Source organism: Crocodylus siamensis, chromosome 5 (assembly GCF_052110815.1).
Source record: "Crocodylus siamensis isolate JL-2025a chromosome 5, ASM5211081v1, whole genome shotgun sequence".
Taxonomy (NCBI): domain Eukaryota; kingdom Metazoa; phylum Chordata; order Crocodylia; family Crocodylidae; genus Crocodylus; species Crocodylus siamensis.
This window is the reverse complement of record NC_143399.1, coordinates 29,034,339-29,052,416: the sequence shown is the minus strand read 5'-3', so window position 1 is coordinate 29,052,416 and position 18,078 is coordinate 29,034,339. Positions and strand designations below refer to the sequence as shown.

The window sequence follows — 18,078 nt, the reverse complement described above, 5'->3', positions numbered from 1 at the left end:
GAGAGAGAATAATGAACTCCAATTGACTTATCTTAATACATATCAGCAATTCAAACTGCTATCCAAATACACTTGTTAAAGCTAAAATAACAAAATAAAATCTAAAGTCCTACTTACTCGGATTTGGCTGCAGTAACACCTCTGTCTGTTTTAGAATTCTTTCTGTCCACAATTTTGTACATTCTGCTTTACTGAGAAGGTTCTCCAAGTGAGCATCTAGCTCTGTCTTCTCTGCTTGGCCAAGTTTTTCTTCTGTAAACTATTGTGATTAAAAACAGCTATATTAGCATAAAATACACACATTAGCATAAATAACACCAGCATACATGGCTCATACTACAAGTTTACAATAATGAAATGCTAACCTTTATATTCGCTAAAATTATATTTTAGTATGTTTCCGAGAAGTTACGCTTACTTACGCAGTTTCAAGACACGACTTAATAACATTCCTGAAAAGAAAATTACATTTAAAATGCACGTAAATCAGAAGATAGCAAGCTCAGTGTGCTACTGTAAAACACTACTTAATGAAACTCATGTATTATTCATTTCAAATGGCATGTAAAAAAACTAGTTATCTTACAATTAAATTGATTTTGGTGTATGGAAATTTTGCGTACTCCATTTTCAGAAAGGAGTATAAATCACTTTTTGTATCCTGAGGGAAAGGGCATAAGATCACCCTGCTACTCCTCAGCCCTGACCTACAGATCTCATCCCTATCCCAAAGGGCTTTAAATCCCAGCCTTCTAAACCCTAAGTGCTAGTCTGAAATTTAGTTTGGTCTTGGTTACAACGTTTCAGAGCTGGGGACCAAACAAGAGCAACTACACTAATGTAATGTCTTTGCCAGCCCTTCTTAAAAGAATATTGGATTGTTCAAGGTCATATGTTCATCATTTGACAGTTTCTTTCTGATTGGGCATTTTCAGACGGAGGAGTCTAGCTAGGGAATCAGATCCCTAAGAAGCTTATAAGTTAGGACAATAGTACAAGGACTACAATTTAACTCCGTCGTTTACTGGGGGGAAAAGTAATTTAACATCCCTTGGAGTACAGCTGTTATGATACGGGGGGAAAAGTAGGACTAGAAACAGCTTATAGTATAAACGCTTTACCAGAAAACCTGCCAGTATGATGATGAGACCTGCAATCTATACAGCTGTATCATCAAAAGCCTTCTTTGTTGACATACTACAAATGCACTCTTGCTAGTTTTGTTCATTTCATTCAGGGAGGAACTGGAACTAAGCTAGGCTGGAAAAAGCAGTGTTGCTGGTCAAAGCTGTGTCATCGGTAGGAGGACTTTGCCTGCATTAATATACACTACTAGCAAGTCACTCCTAGTGTTGGACTAACCCTAATTTCAACTGACCTTTATTACTGAATAAAAACTTTTTACATACAAATTCAATTATTAACAAAGGAACTCTCAAGCAAACTGATTGTTCAAGGCAAATGTGCTAAATAACCTTCATTATCTGAATGAGATTGGGGTGAGAATCAATTTATCATGTGTATTAAATTTTAGTCAGGGCTGAATTGACAGTGCCTAGCAGCAAGAAGAGATGGTGAGAGTATTAGCTTATTTAACAGAGAATGTATATCATCATTTTTATTGACCAGATACTAAACATTTGGGTCTGGCTAGATTCAACTGAAGACCATGAAACAAGATGTACTTAGGTCAATTTTTCAACATTTTCATAAGCTAGGAGGCTTTAAACATTCATTCTGGATGGGGACTTCTCAGTCATCCTTCCTTGCCTTTGTTACTTCAAGTTTAACTAATCTAATATACTCTGCAGGGCAGCCGTGTACACCCCCTGCTACATGTTATATGCATCACACGACTAACTGGTTAATCACAAAATAAATGTAGATAAGCCACAAGTACAAAGTAATTATCACACAGAAAAACCCACTAACCAACTATAAAAAGAGCCAACCAGCTATAAAGATAGTGCTTGACAATGTGTGACAACTCTACAGCTGGTTTCAATCCAGCTTTAATATGAAGGTGTAGTAGGCTCAGAAACTACTGTACAACACAGCTACCTGCCTGGTAGCTGTGATATCTTTCCCATGTCTTCCCTGGTAGCCTATAGGCTTCCAAATGTACCTTTTAAAAGCTGCTAAATACTTTGACCTGTTGCTTCTCTGTTGCTGCTGTACTACAGGAAATCAAACTCCACTGGCACATAAGAGAAGTGGCTAGACAATCTCTCTGAAGGACCACCAAACTTCAAAAACCCTCACTCCTGGATTGTAAAACCTCACATCAGGGGACATGAAGAACATTCTGCAAAGCTCTTTATATCATGCCCCTCTCCCCCTCCCCAAAATGAAAAAAGGAAATTTAAAGAATGAAGAACTGCTGGAAACAGGATATTCTGAGTTGCTGCTGGTAGATTATACTGTATTGCGTCACTGGAAGTTACATGCAGGGATGCATTCTATTACACTGTTCAGCCAATATCAAGGATAGTTGGCACTTTTACCATTTTACACAAATCCTAATAATGAATGAAGTAATGTAAAACACTTTGTCATTTAATTTTTCATTCTAGTCAGCTTGGGAAGTAGAACAAGACAGACTTGCTTTCACTTCTCTAGCTGATTCTGCTTCTCATGTATAATTTACTGGAGTGTTTACGGTACAAAACAATTACAGATTAAGTCATGAAAACATTTCCAGTTCCATTATGTTCTTGGAAGTCTCACAGGGATACATTTTACATTCTGATGTAGCTATTCTGATGCAAGTCAGCAGGGTAGATTAGAGGAAGTTCATGGGTATGAGTCATCGCTCACATGGTTTACCTGGGTAGAGAGGTAGTTAAGTCATGTTAGTCTGAAGTCAAGCAAAAGGCAGAGCAGGGCAGCACTTTAAGGATTAACTGGTTCAGAGAGAACTTTCACAGGCAATGATCCACTCTGTCACATGCTATGGAGCATACTGTCTATGAAACCATATGCCTCTCTGAACCAGTTAGCCTTTAAGGTGCTACTCTGCAGTAACATAACTAGGGCAGGGTCAGCAGGGCCCCTAGCCCTGAGTGCTGACTAAAAGGGAGTACCAGCAATCACCCCCACTCCACAAAAGGCAGGCTTTGCCATGGTGGGAGCAGCCCTGCCTGGCTACAGCAGCTGGGCAGCACTTCGTTGGCCTTAAACAGCGTATCTGGAGGGCAGGGTGGGTGAGCGGAGAGACCAGAAAGTGGCTTCCCTCCCACCACTGTAGAGTCTGTGTCACGGCCATGTGCCCAACACGTACGTGTCACGGCCATGTGCCCAACACGTACGTACTGGGGGAAAGGAGTGAACAGGGCACCAGGGGAGGCTCTCAGGGAGCCCAGCCACAGGGCGGCTGCTGCTGCTGCTGGAGCAGAGCCAACTGCCCAAAAAAGTAAGCTTTCCCTTCCTCTCATCCCTGCACTCTCCGCTGACGGTGGTCAGCATACGCTGCCCCCGCCCCATGCTCAATGAGCTTCCTACGTTCTCTGCTGCCTGCCCTGCCTTCTCCAGCTGTTTTACCAGAGCAGTAGGCTGCACCAAATCTGCGCTAGGTTTGAGCGATACACAAAATACAATAAACCGTAAAGATGACAAGATTCACATCAAAGACTCTTATAATAAAGGGCAAACTGTATCTCCTGTATTCTCCTTTCAATGAGGAGAAAGAGAAATAACTAGAGGTAACTAAGTGGGGAACGGAGGACTCAACAAGTCAGCAAAGCATAGAGCCAGGACCTAGACCTGAGAGAGAAGAGGAAAGAAAACAAAGAGTGCCAAAAGGAGAAATCCAACCAAGAAAGTTACCATTAAAAGGATCTTATGGCAAGTAACTGTTTCTGTACGTTAGCAATACACATCCGATGACGCTGGCGCTTCTGCTCCATTCCTCTCACCTCTACGAGCCATCCCGCTAGCTCACGTATTCCCTTGAACGCAAAGATTTCAGAGTGCTGTATTGTCACCAGGCTTGTACTGGGGCTTGGACTAAACCCTTTTTTTGTTTTGTTTTGCATTAAAAACTATAAACAGCCCACAAGCCTGACTGGGACTGCGACCCATCAAGAACATTTTGGCAACCCCCACGCAAGCTCCAGCTCCCTCCTTGGCACTCAGGGCCCGCACTGAGTCTTTTCCAAGCCCGGGTCTATAATGCAAGAGGATTATTGCCCAAGGCAGCGGCTACAGAACCGGGAGACAGTTGCAGCAGCCTTTACATTAAGAAAGAGAAAATGATTTAGAAACTCTGAAGCACCCAGACAGGTTTTCCTTTCAAAGTTGCATCCACAATTACCAGCCTGATGCTCATTAAAGAGAAAAACATTTCTTAAACGGGGGAGGGGGTGGGGGGGAAACAAGCGTGTGTCTGTGTGGGCACTTTCTGGTGTGTCCTGGCAGCAGCTGGGAATTTTCACACCAGGGAGCAGGATCTACATCCATGTCAGGAGCTGCCGGAACTGCTCCTTCCTCTCTCCGGGAAGGGCCAAGCAGACAGCCCGGGCCTTTCTGCTGAGGCTGCAACGAGATCCGCCCATGTCCTGACGCCCGAGAACGAGCCCCAGACGGCTGCCCCTTGCTGCCGCTCGCCCCGGGCCGAAGCCCCCCATGGTGCTGAGGACAGCGTTGGGCGCGGTCCGCGTCCCTGCCGCCCCCCCGCGCAGGGCGGACCCTCAAGGCCTGGAGCTGCCGCTGAGGCCCGGACGCAGCACCGCGGAGGCCGCAGGCGCCGGACGGGGACGGGGACGGGGACGGGGACGGGAGCGGCACGGCCCGCGGTACCTGCACGGCACGGCTGAGGAAGGTGCCTGCGTCGGCCGCCAGCTTCTTCACGTTAAAGTCCATGATGTTCAAGCCCGGGGGGGCCGCTTCACCCGCACACCCGGTACCCCGGCCCCACCCCCGCCCGGCCGGCGCCCCCGAGCCCGCCGCTGATTGGGCCGCGGCCATGACGTCACGCGCGGGGCCGGGCCCAACCGCCCCCAACCGTCTCAGTCTCGGCTCACGCGGGTCCCCGCCCTCTGGAGCTCGCTGCCGATTGGTGGGGGGCCTCCACAGCTCCGCCGCTCCCGCGCCCCTTCCGTGGTGTCAGAGGGGCGGGTTTGCTCGGGGACGTTGCGGCAGCTATCGTTTGTGGTGTCGCGCTTCAGGCCTGGCTCCGGCTCCCCGCAGACAGAAACACCCGCCTTGGCACAGGAAGAGGAAGCGGCCGGCAACCAGCTCAGCCCGCTGAAGCCTTATTGACATCCTTTTGTGTAGCGGGATTCCTGGAAGAAAGGAAAAGGAAAAAATATTGGGAGGTGGCCATTGTGCAGATAATACTAAGAAGGAGAACTTGGAAAGCAATTGTATGTTTTCTCTGTGCTTCGGTGTAGCTTGCTTTTTTCCACCTTTCTTTTTGTCCTGTTTATATCTCTTCAGCGCCCAGGTGCTGCCTTTAAACCACCTCGTCTGTTGTCTCCATTTGTTGGAACTAGTTTTTGTCAAGGAGGGAGTCGTTCAGTTATTTTTTTTCCCCCCTTGAGCATTGACAGAAGCAGCTCATGGCTAGAAGCAGCTTTCTCCTCCTTACAGCTGGCATTGTGGGACATTTGGAAAGTCCCTGTGGGCACAATTCTCAGATTTTGATACATAAATAAACGCAGACGTATAACTGTAGGTACTGAGCCCAAGCAGCTCGTACGGGCTAGGTTCATAAAGGAACAAGGCTAGGACCAAGATCCATCAGAACGGAGGCAGCACAATGCGAGCGTGGCAGTACTTACTTTTAGATGCCTGGTGCCCGATGATAATTCACAGGCCTGGGATGGGACTCTCAGCGCTCTAGGGGCAATGTGGTGTCTCGGGGCAGGGTTCACAACAACCGGGAGTCTGCCTGGAGAGGTAATAGGAAATGGTGAGGGCAGGCGTGTACCTGGAGTCCCACCTCTCTTTGGGACTTTGGCCCTTTATTTACCGGTAGAGACAGGTGTAGTGACGCTTGCCTGATGTTCCTTTTGCCGAAGGTAGGTACCCAGTGCTGGGTTATGACATGCTGAGGCCCTAAACTAAAAATACTCCACGGAATCCACAGAAATGGATTTTCATGAAATTTCAAGATGAATTATTGTTATTTCTGCTCAAATTTATGAACTCAATATGAATAATAACTGTGGCACGATATACATGTATATTTTTGTCATGTTGGAAGAAAAATGTCCATATTTAGAGAGTTATTTTCCCATATCTCCTTTATCTCCTTTTATTTACCAACTGATTATTATAAAACTTGATGTTGAGTCAGAGTTGTTTTTCATTAGGGCTGTGTGAAATGGCACCATTCCATTTCGACTTGCATTTCGATTTGAAACCTGTTACGTTTCGTTTTATCAAAACAGTTTTGCCATTTCAACGCTGTTTCAACGTTTCACCCATAAGCTATAATGGGGAAGCTCGTAACAGTCTATAACTTTGTCATTTCTGGCCTGATTTGGATGAAACTTGCCAGAAGGTAGCCCTTTCATAGGGCATGAAGCCTGCCAAGTTTCAAGGAGATAGGTTCAGAGGTCTGGAGGAAACTGCACCTCAAGCTGCGGAGAAGCAGAACTCGTGACATGGGTGACAACATGTGCTTGTATGTTAAGGCACAGCAGGGTGAAAGCTGCAGGCATGCTGGCCCCTGCTGAGGCCATGAAGCCTGGCAACTGTCAAGGAGATAGGTGCAGGGGCTTCTGGGTTCTGGGGCCCTGCACCTCTGGCTGCTGACAGGCAAAACTCATGATGTGTGTGAAGGTGCACCCTCACTCAACTAACACCAAGGCAGAAAGCAGGGCAGTTCAAACAATGCTGCCTTTTATGCGGTTTTTTCATCCCTCCCCCAGAGCCCTGGGATTGGAAGGGACCTCAGGAAAGGATGACAGTCACTGGCCAGCTACACAGTCAATAATGAGAGCACTTCTTCCCCACCCTTCCCCTCTCCCTTGCCTTACTTAGTTTCTGTTTTCCTGCAGGCAAGCCCAGCTTGAGCTTTGAAACTCAAAATGTTTTAAAAATTTCAAAACATTTCGACTTGCCTCATTTGTTTCAAGGCTGTTTTGAAGCTCTCTGTTTCGTTTTGATCTTGCTTTTTCAAGCTTAAAATGAATTGAAATAAAGTCGAAACAAAACTGCCAGTGAAATTTCACACAGCCCATTTTTTTTTCCATGTATGCATATATGGGGCTACACTCACACTTGCAGTGACCAGCCAAATCCAACTTGGTAGTAACTTGGACAGGAATGGTAAAAGGGGTTGTGCCATCTCCTCTATGAGAAGTTTTTTTGCATGAGCTCTGTGTACTTAGGATTCCGTTAAAATTTTGGGGGCAGATTAGATGAAGGCAGGAAACAGCTGTTCTCCATGGCACACATCTGTCTAGAAACCTCCCACTGGTTCCAAACTACAACTGATACTGTGCTGTCTGTAGTACTTGAACAGGAGCTGTACTGTAAGAGAAGAGAAGGACAATGTGAAAGAACTGGGAAATGTAGACACCAGTCCTGCATTTACAGAGTTGAAACGGATGCACAAGTATTGTTATAAGTCCTATCCTTTCACTTTTTTTTTCTTTTTTTGTCTATGGCCCATGCAGGTTACGTGGAATTTAGACTTGGTGCTTTGGGTCAGCTTCTGTCTTAATATTTCAGATGTCTATCCCTGTCCAGAGCTTTTGAAAAACAATTTGCATCAATTATAATGGTGCCAGTGATTTAGCAGGTCTATTCTATCTCTTACTTCTTTGATATTATAATGAAACAAATTAAAACTAATAAATGATGCAAAAAGAGTAGAGGTCACTTGGCAAATCCAGTATCTAACGTTGTATCAATAATAATATACTGATTGATGTATGCCTTGGTTTGGGGACAGGCTCTACCTGGGGTTCACTTCTGCTCACGTGGAGCCCTGCTGAAATGAGAGGGGCTCTGACTGGGCCCAGGAGTCTTTGCAGGCTCATAGACAAGAGAAATATTCAAAGAACAATTGGCATAAAGATTACAACAAAGCATATAATAAAGCCCAGTGTAAGGTTAGATGATTCTCAGCCTAACTTGGGAGTGACTTACGTGAGGAAAACCAAGTAGTAAAAAATTGTAAATAAAATAATGCCATCCATTTAAAGCATCTGAAGGCAAAAGGAGTAAATTGAAAATCTGATGTTTCTGTGGGGGGAAATACTTGCATTTAAAAAAAAAAAATGCCAATAAGACTAGAAAAGTTAAGGGGTGTCTTTTGGAGCTTGAAAACCAGTGGACTACTGAAAAACGAAGGGTTTGATGTCAATAGTATATCAAAGTTCAAAGCTTAGTGCTTGGCAGGCAGTATCTTCTAGTAATTAGAGCATTGGTTTGGGACCAAGGGACTATTTCCAGCCATGTCCCTCACTGAATGTGAAAGTCACTTTACCTATCTGTACCTCAATTTCCCCATCTTTAAAACATGGATAATGAAACTAATCCCCATGGTAAAGCAGTTTGAGATCTTGTGATGAAAAGCACTGTGGAAGAGCCAGGAATCATCATCATCACAAGGGTGTGGAGGATGGCATTTAGCAGCACAGAAAGAATATCTTTCACATTAACTTGGGTTGCTCTTCCAGTGTGTGCTAATTATTGTGCAGCAGTTGCGGATGCCATGGTCCCAGACCACATAGCCTTTGGAATACACAATTCTGACAGTAAATAAGCCAGAAATAAAGAGCAGTGAAGTCAGGGGATCAGTACAGTGGATTCTGTTCTCTTGCACTCAGGATTCAGAAGCAGCCAAATCATTTGCACCTCCTGCCCAGGAGTGCAGGAGGTGAAGTGACCCACTCCACTACTTAAAATGGGTTAATCTGTGCCCCACCCTCACTCCCACTCATTGCCACTCCTCTTATTCCTCCGGCTTCAGTCAGGAACTCCAGGCCTCCCCTCTGGTTTCTGTTCCCTGTGTTTGCCCAGGGGTGGTACAGTATGGCACAGCCCACAGTGACGAAGCTCTCAGCAGGTAAGCTGAGTAGGGAGGCTGCTCACCTGTGAGATCAGTGCAGTGAGAGGGGTGATGTGTGAATGTTTAATGAAAGAGTGGTGGGGAGCTGCCTGTATGTGTGGTGGAGTGGTGAGGGCCTGTAGCTTACATTATTGTGACCACATGGTGTGTGGCCCCCATTGTTATGACTCTGGCAGGGGAAATACCATGACCATCAAGGTGGTTTTCCTACTGGCAGGGGAAAACAATGAAAGTGGCGGAGGATAATACCCTAACCGAGGCAATGTATAGTTAGCCTCCTACTCTCACTTCCAGTGGGCAGATCTTGGCTATATGCCGACTTAATGGAAATGGAAAACTCCTCCCTGCAGCCATATGGCCATACAGTTGAGGGCAAGCAAAACTCAGGGGCATCTGAACCCCAAGCCTCTGGGTTTGGGCCTGCACGTAGGAGGCCCGCCAAAGGATTTGGAAGTATCTGAAGCCTCAGGCAGGGTGGAGCATGCTTGCTGGTAGCAGGGTCACATGGTTCTTGAGTGATTCACACAGATTTGGAATTGATTTGGCTGATTTCACTGGGGACATGAAAAGTCTTCCTTAAAAAAATTGGACAATCAATCAGGGCAAATGTGTTCCATTTAGGTGTATGAACAGGACTTAGTGTGGTGAAGCTCCAATTTCAGTTGGGTCCCCTAGGGCTTTCTGTAAGGTAAATAATGCATAATAACTGCTAACCAAAACCAGTAGATAAAAGCCTGGACATAATTGCCTCTCCTTTTTAATAAGGGTTTATATGAAGGATTAGAGAATCTCAGGAGTTGTTCTGATCTAACTTTTGTTGTTGTTGAAAGAATTGTCTGTTGGCTGGTTTAGAACCGCCACTAGATGTCAGTGTAACATAAGCACGTTAAGCTGATAGACTGTACCTAGCAAGTTTTGAGAGATCAGTACAGGGGATGAGATGGTAATACCTTCCAAGGTAGAAATAACGTAAGTAGCAAATTAAGTGCTGCCAACAAGAGGGGAATCAGTTTACCTTTGAAGCACATGAGGAAACTAGTCCTTGCCAGTGTTGCTTTGTTTTGTTTTATTTTTCCTCTGTATTTTTTCCCTAATGGGTCTTCCCATCTGTTCTCTAAACTGTGATAGATTTTCTTGAAGATGGGAGTGGTTTGGACTTCCTCCAAATCCCAACAGTGTTGCTGCTTTATTAGCCATAAGTTAGGGCAGGGGTAGGCAACGTTTTTTGGCCGGAGTGCCAAAAAAATCACAATGTCTAAGGTGCGGGAGTGCCAGCACGCCACAAAAACAAAACTGGGGCAGAGAGGGTACGTGGCAGGATGCGCTGCATATTTAATACTATTAATAATCATTAATGTTGCTTTTATATATACATATATATATAATTACAGTAAATAGCTGGTGTCAGGCGGGGAGTGGGGGCTGCCCCAGGGCTCCGCTATTTGGGCCACAGCGGGGGGCCCAGCAGCACCATAGGTGGGGCCCAGCCAGCCTGGGCAGCTGCACGGGGATGGGGTGCAGCCACCCTGCCCACAAAGGGACACTGCCTGGCTAGGGCAGGACGCCAGGCTCAGGGGGCTCCTGCTTGGTCTCTGTGCGTGCCAGGTACAATGGGAGTGGGAGCTGCAGCCACAGGCTGTTCCCTGGGCTCTGGGAACAGCTGCCACAGCCAGTGCTCAGGCCCAAGCCAGCCAGGAGCCTGCAGCACAGTGGCTCTGTACAGTGCCTGCCCCAGACCTGGCCCCTTGAGGGGAGCTGCGGGTGGGCAAGGCCGGGACCTGGGTAGGCTGAGGAAGCCACAGTGAGCTCCAGGGGGCTCCCACAGCCAGGCCCCTGCACTGGGGATGGCTCTGCTCTGCCTAAGCTGTGCTCATTGTGCAGGGAGGCCAATCCCAGAGAGGGAAGCCCCCCTGAGCCCAGCGTCCTGCCCCAGCCAGGCAGCATCCCCAAGTGCGCAGGATGGCTGCAGCCCATTCCTGCGGAGCTGTGTGGGCTGCCCAGGCACCACCATGGGTGCCATTGGGCACCCCCGCCTGCCTGCCCACCACAGCTTGAGCCTGCAGAGCCCTGGTGCAGTTCCCACTTCCCTCCAGACCCCACCTTACTAAGGGCCTGACCGGGCTGGCTTACCCACGGCGCCTTCCCCCACGCCACCCAGAACCTGTCCCGACTGACTGGCCCCAGCACTCAGCACCTCCTCAGTGCTGCCCTGGATGGGACAGGGTGTCTGCCTGCCTGGGCAGCTCCCTCTAGGGGCAGCCGGGAGGGAGGGTGCAGCCTGGGAGCAAGGGCCAGGGGCAGCAGAGCACAGACAGCCTCCATCCCTGCGTTCTTCTGGCTTCACCCCGGTGCCTGCTGCGGCACTGGGACTTCTGGCTGCACAAAAACCCCAATTTCTTTGCGTGCCTCCCAGCGTGCCAGGAAAAATGTCTCTGCGTGCCACTAATGGCATGCATGCCGGGGTGGCCAGTCCCTGGGTTAGGGTGACCATCTGTCCCTAATTGGGTGGGACAATCTTGGAATGGGATCATCAAGTCCCAGTCATGGACTGCATGACTCCGGGACAGCATTTCAGATTTGCAGTGTTATGCATGGATCTGGGTTTCCCTTTGCAGTCTGGAATGCAAGGGATCCCCCAGATATCTGCTGCAGAGGTGGAGCTCCTTGCCCTGCTGCCCTCCCCCTAGCAGTCCCGTGCCACCATGGCAATGTGTCCCCTGCCTGTTCGGCAGCAGCCGGGGTGACAGCGATGTAGAGGTGTGTCCTGCACTGCTGCCGGGCAGGCAGGGGTCACCCAGCTAGCATGGGGCTCCTGGGGGAAAGGCAGCATCCCTGCCTCACTTGGCTCTGCTGTGCTGCTGGCCTGGGAGCGGAGGAGGGGAAAATGGGCATGTGTCTTGCCTTTACATTTAAAAATGTGGTCACCCTACCATAGGTATTGAAGCAGTGATAGGAGGTATAGTGCTTTCTCTTCTCTCAACCAATGTTGATACCATTCTCTCCTTACAGTACTCCTAGTCTTTTCTCTGCCTCCTTTTTTTCTGAGCAGGGACCAGGTCACCCCCCACACCGGGATCCCTGATGGTCCCAGGGGAGGCACAGCCAGGCCCAGGATCAGAGAGGACCAAGTCAGGAAACTTATGGTGGGACTAGATGTGTTCAAATCAGCAGGTCCTGACAATCTCCACGCCAGAGTGCTGAGGGAATTAGCAGAGGTCATTGCGAGACCCCTGGCACAGCTTTATGAGCACTCGTGGTACTCTGGCGAGGTGCCAGAGGGCTGGAAAAGGGCCAATGTGGTCCCAATTTTCAAAAAAGGGAGGAAGGAGAACCCAGGTAACTATATAAGCCCATTAGTCTTACCTCTGTCCTGGGCAAGCAGAGGAAATTATCCAGGTGCACATCTGCGAGGGGCAAGCAGAGGAGTATATGCTTGGGGGCAACCAACATGGGTTCATTAGAGGCAGGTCCTGTCAGGCCAACCGGGTGGCCTTCTATGATCAGGTCACAAAATCGTTGGATGCAGGTGTCGCGGTGGATGTAGTCTTTCTGGACTTTAGGAAGGCCTTCAACACTGTCTCTCACCCCATTTTCATTAAAAAATTAGGAGATTGTGGTGTCAGTGCCTACACAGTCAGATGGGTCGCCAATTGGCTGGAGGGACGCACCCAGAGAGTGGTGGTGGATGGGTCATTTTCGACCTGGAGGGATGTAGGCAGTGGGGTCCCCCAGGGCTCGGTCCTTGGGCCCGCACTATTCAACACCTTCATCAGTGACTTGGACGAGGGGATGAAAAGCACCTTGTTCAGATTCACAGATGACACTAAGATATGGGAAGAAGTGGGCATGCTAGAAGGGAGGGACAAGCTGCAATTGGATCTGGACAGGCTACAGGGGGGCGGATGAGAACAGGATGGGATTCAACCCTGACAAGTGCAAGGTGATGCACCTAGGGAGAAAGAACCAGCATCATACCTATAGGCTGGGGAACTCCCTTCTCGTCAGCACAGAGGCAGAAAAGGATCTTGGAGTCATTATAGACTCCAAGATGAACATGGGCCACCAATGTGGGGATGCAGTCAGGAAGGCCAACCGCACCTTGTTGTGCATCCACAGATGCATCTCAAGCAGGTCCAAGGAGGTGATCCTCCCCCTCTATGCAGCACTGGTCAGGCCACAGCTGGAGTACTGCATCCAGTTCTGGGCACCGCACTTCAGGAATGATGTGGACACAATGGAGAGGGTCCAGAGGAGGGCCACTCGCGTGATCAGGGGACAGCAGGGCAGGCCCTACAAGGGGAGGCTATGGACCCTGAACCTGTTCAGTCTCCACAAGAGAAGGCTGAGAGGGGATCTGGTGGCTGTCTATAAACTAGCCAAGGGAGACCAGTAGACAATGGGAGAGTCCCTGTTCCTCCGAGCACTACTGGGAGTAACAAGGAATAACGGCCATAAGTTGATGGAGAGTAGATTCAGACTAGGACATCAGTAGCCAAGGGAAGTGGTGCTTGCTTCTACCTTGGGGGTCTTCAAAAGGAGGCTAGATAAACACCTAGCTGGGGTTATTTGACCCCAGTACTCTTTCCTGCCCATGGCAGGAGGTTGGACTTGATGATCTGCTCAGGTCCCTTCTGACCCTACGAACTATGAAACTATACAAGTGAAGGAGAACTTGCAAACAAACAAAATCCTATAGCAGTGACACCTTGATCATGAAGTCAAACACTGCTAGATTCCCATGCCATTTTTGCTATCAAGAAAAATTTCAGGGATCATTGTTAACTTTAAGAAATTATTAATGCAACAGATAGAATATGTCCGAATGGCCAGATCATCACGTAAGACACCCTTTCATTCCTGGAATGTTTTACTGGAGATTATTTCACTGGGCTGGAGATGATTGAATTTTTTTTTTTTTAAAGTACACAAATTCCTCAATCACTATGTTCTGACTAGCCAATTGCCTGTCAAGAATGATGGGGGCTGGGAGCCAGGGGCTGGGGACAGAGGCCCATGTTCAGCCCCTGCCCCCCACCTCCCCCGCCACGCGAGCTTCCGGTCTGACCCTGCTCCCCTGTCCCTGTTCTTCCCCCACTTCGGGTCCGGGCCCATTCCCACCTCCCCTGCGACTTCCGGTCTGGGCCCATTCCCTGCCCTCCTCCCATTTTGGATCCGGTGCGGCTCCCCCCGCCCCTCCTTATGCTCCAAGCCCACTTGCCCACATCCACCTGCCTCCCCTTCCTGCTCCCCTCCCTCCCAGCTGTTGGCAGGGCATGGCGGCAGGGCGCTCTCACGGTGCACTACTTCCCCTCCCTTCCCCTCTCTGCTAGCTTTTGTCAGGGCCTGGCAGCTCTGCATCCCCCTGCATCTGGCCCTGCCTCTGCTTCTTGTCTGGTGGGGAAGCAGGGTATCAGGCCCACTCCCCTGCTCCTCCCTGGTCTGTCACCACTGACTGCAGGGGGTGGGGGGGCAGGGTGCTCCCCGCCGTCGCAACTCTGTCCCCTGTGTTCACACTGTCTCCTCTCCAAATGCTCTTGGAGCACTCTGATTGTTTTTTTGTCAGCAAATCAGAGTGTGAATAAAGCATTAGGAACAAACAGACAGACTAACGCTTTTATAATACTATAATGTTGTATAGTCTTTCTGTATTAATCTTGAGCCTACAAGCATTCAGCCTTGGGAGGAATTGTAAATAAGTAAAACATACACCACACTTTCTAACTATTACCTAGATATTTTATTAGTCTCCTTCTCTTGCATTTACCGTTACCAAAAGCGGTAAAGAAGAGCACCACAATGCACCACACAAAGTATATTAAAATAAAAACAGGGCATCTTCTGTATTTGTAAAACCATTAATGTCTATATTATTGTACATATGTTGCTCAACTCTCTCCAGTCCCCAGTGAAGAAGCAAACAGGCATTTGTTACTGCATGAAAAAGTTCTGCACAGGAGAGATCTTCCTGGTTGAAACAGGATGTTTTCTGTGGAGGAAACGGCATGAATGCCTGTGTGCTCCCAGTTTCTTGAAGGGAAGCAGCATTTCTCCCGCTAGAAATGTAACACCTGTAGATGCCCATAGAAAAACATTATGCTCACTTTATTTAATAAAGAAAAGAAAACATAATGTTACAGAAATCTAACAATGTAAGAGTTAAAGAGTCTAAACTCTTTTTAGTTGCTTGATATGAATTACTGAGTGAACATGATCTGATATTTAGTATTTAATCTATGTACGTGTCTTTGAATATGAGACATATTGCAAGGCTACAACTAAATAGACAAGAAAGGCACATAAATGGATATCTTTTAAAGTCATTGCAACTAATTCATCAATACTGTATAATACAAATATATGCGTCTTTTATGTATTTTGAAAATTATAAGTAGAACTTCTAAGGATATATTTCTTCTCAGCTTTCATTTTGCAGTTGTATTATGCTGTCATGGCAGTGCCTCTCTTTCCATTTTTCTTACGCAAAATACACATGGTTCCACTTACAATAATGCACAGAATTACTACAGACCCAATTGCTATTAGAACCACTATTGTAATATTAACACCGTTATTAGGGTTATTGTCATTAGGAGGAGTATTAGGCAAGGATTCCCTTGGAGGCAAAAACAAGGCAGCTTGTGCTACATTGGATAGTTCTGAGATCAGGGAGGCATCATCTATGGCACGTACTGCAATATAGATTATGGTACCATTTTCTACTGTCATATCTTCTGGGTTAAATTGAAATGATTCTTTGGCGCCGGCAGGCCGAGGTATCAAACTAGAGGTATTCACAGAAGTAGCATTATCAAAAGCATCCCTTAAGTCCAGGAAACTCTCACTCATTTTTATTATGTACTGTTTAGCTGAAGAAAAAGAAGTAAATGAAAAAAGAGTATGTTAGTGGACATGTTTCAACTTCTGTACATACAGGATTAGCAAACAGATATGTTCTAATAGGAACTCGGATGATAATCCATTTTCATCACAACCACTGGCAAGTCTGTCCAATCGACTACCAACTTCTCTTTCTGAGGAGCCTTGGCCAAAATCTGTATTAGAAATTGTCAGGCCCATACCTTAACTGGGTCAAGGCTCCATTGTTAACTTCTGTTAGACACTTACAGCTCAGTCCAGGCTAAGCAAAAAACTAAACCCTAAAGAGTATTCTGCGTCACAGTGCAGTGCTCAGCTCATGAACAAGCACTGCCTAGGAACTGAAAAGTCTTTCACGTGACAGTGCAGTGCTCAGCTCATGAACAAGCACTGCTTATGCATGTGCCCACCTCACATGCACTTTGCAAGATTTTCTGTTAGACTAATATTAGCATTACAGTGTGAGAAATTTCTCATGCTATACTTCATTACTGTGTGAGAGAAATTTCACTTTTCTCTGGTGAGTCTCAGGTCACAAGAGAGAAAAAGGCAAAGCTGAAAAGAAAGTAACCCACAAAACAAACAGAAAATAGTCCCTGTAAGTTCCAGCACTTCCACTGTCAATGTAAAGAGACTAAACAACACAATAAAGTGGCTGCCTGATTTTAGGAGATGTTCTTGTAACTGTGTTTGACTTCTCAAATTGTCAGGGCACTAGTGCTGTTATTTTTCCAGGGTGGCTTCTGCTATAGACTTTTCCAGGTTTTATGCTTGATTTGACTTCTAATTACTTTCCCCACAATTTTACATACTGTCTCTTCAGAGAATAGAGAAAGGTGCACGATTCCTACAGCTCTGCATCACTAGTGAATCCTCTTACCAGAGGATCTCTTTCCACTGCTGGCTACCCTACCTACGAAGCTATGTTGAGCTGGAGAAGAAGTAGCAAGGGAGCTCATAGTAGAACCTCAGTTTAGTCCCAGAGTGAGCTGATTACAAAGAGTTTCAGGGGTGTGTAACTAAAGCAGTTCTCTATGTGACTGTAAGTTGCAAGTCCTTTCTGATGTGCTGAGGACTGCAGGCGTACCTCAATAATAATATAACAAAATTATGGGACCTGGTTACAACACGCATAAGATGCATGAAGTGGGAGGAACGTTAGCTAATTTACATAGACTAAATCCTTAGAATGCTTATGTTTTAAGCGGCTCTTCTAACTTTTTATAACTGCAGTGTAACCTGGAGTAGGATTGATCAGCGTGACTGGTGATTATGTTTTTAATTTCATTGTTTTGCTGCTGTTTATAAGGAAGTGTAGGATAGGTCAAATACTTTTTTCACCTACAATGGAACATGTATGAGGGTTTGGGAACATTCCATGTTTCTCTGCCTTTTTTGTGGAGGATTAGGGAGTGCTACAGTGAATATCATGTTGAACAGTAATTTTTTAGTTATTTGGCCTGGTGTATCTTAGCCCGAGGCATAGGATCTAACACATTATGTGGCCAGTGCAGAAGACATAGCTCTTTTTCTCATCTCAGCCTGGCGGGTGTGATCCTGTAATTTGAGGTGGCTGACAAAATAGCATAATGTCCACCTTACTGAAACAAAACTTACACATACCTTCTCCCATGTCAAGGTCTCCCCCTGGAGCTGTCCATGATAAGTTAATGGTTTCATTTTTTATATGAGCCTCCAGATCTGTAATTTTACAGGGTGGAAATATATCAGCAACTCCTCCCGCTCCACTCACTACAAAAGAACCTCCCGATGCAGTTCTGCTGAAGCTTCCTAGTTTTGCTTGAATTTCCTCATTATTAACTTCAGGTCTTGGTGCATTCATTTTGATTTCACCTGCCCACAAAATCATTCATAGCTTATTAGTATAACACTTCAAACTACAACACTTTCTTTTACCGTTAATTTTCTACCAAAATATATTATGCAGTCATGTTACAAAATTTTACATTGGCAAAAAAATACTAAGGATTAGACTCAACCAGGAAAACGGGAATAGGAAATTAAACATTTGTGCAGTGTGACAGGTCATGACAGGTCATGCAATTCTGGAAATGGAACATAACATTCCTCACATCCAAACTGTGGGTTTTCAGTTGTGGAGCCAGGAGCTCCTTATTCCCCAGCTACTGCTTCCCTGGGTACGTGGGGCTCCCAAC

At 46.7% G+C, this 18,078-nt stretch overlaps 2 protein-coding genes across 2 annotated transcripts in view; both read right to left on the bottom strand.

Annotated features, from left to right (window-relative positions):
- The window catches only part of SH3GLB1 (SH3 domain containing GRB2 like, endophilin B1), a 33,221-nt gene extending 28,272 nt beyond the window's left edge, over positions 1-4,949 (bottom strand). Inside the window, exons 1-2 of the mRNA XM_090048242.1 lie at positions 4,798-4,949; positions 118-259 (exon numbers count right to left, since the gene is read on the bottom strand). Coding sequence (XP_089904368.1) covers positions 118-259; positions 4,798-4,860 — 205 coding nt within the window. The 5' untranslated portion in view covers positions 4,861-4,949. The remainder of the gene's footprint in view (positions 1-117; positions 260-4,797) is intronic.
- Positions 4,950-14,771: 9,822 nt separating this feature from the next.
- The window catches only part of LOC149863656 (calcium-activated chloride channel regulator 1-like), a 33,539-nt gene continuing 30,232 nt past the window's right edge, over positions 14,772-18,078 (bottom strand). Inside the window, exons 13-14 of the mRNA XM_090048179.1 lie at positions 17,525-17,755; positions 14,772-15,891 (exon numbers count right to left, since the gene is read on the bottom strand). Of these exons, the coding sequence (XP_089904305.1) occupies positions 15,464-15,891; positions 17,525-17,755 (659 nt within the window). The 3' untranslated portion in view covers positions 14,772-15,463. The remainder of the gene's footprint in view (positions 15,892-17,524; positions 17,756-18,078) is intronic.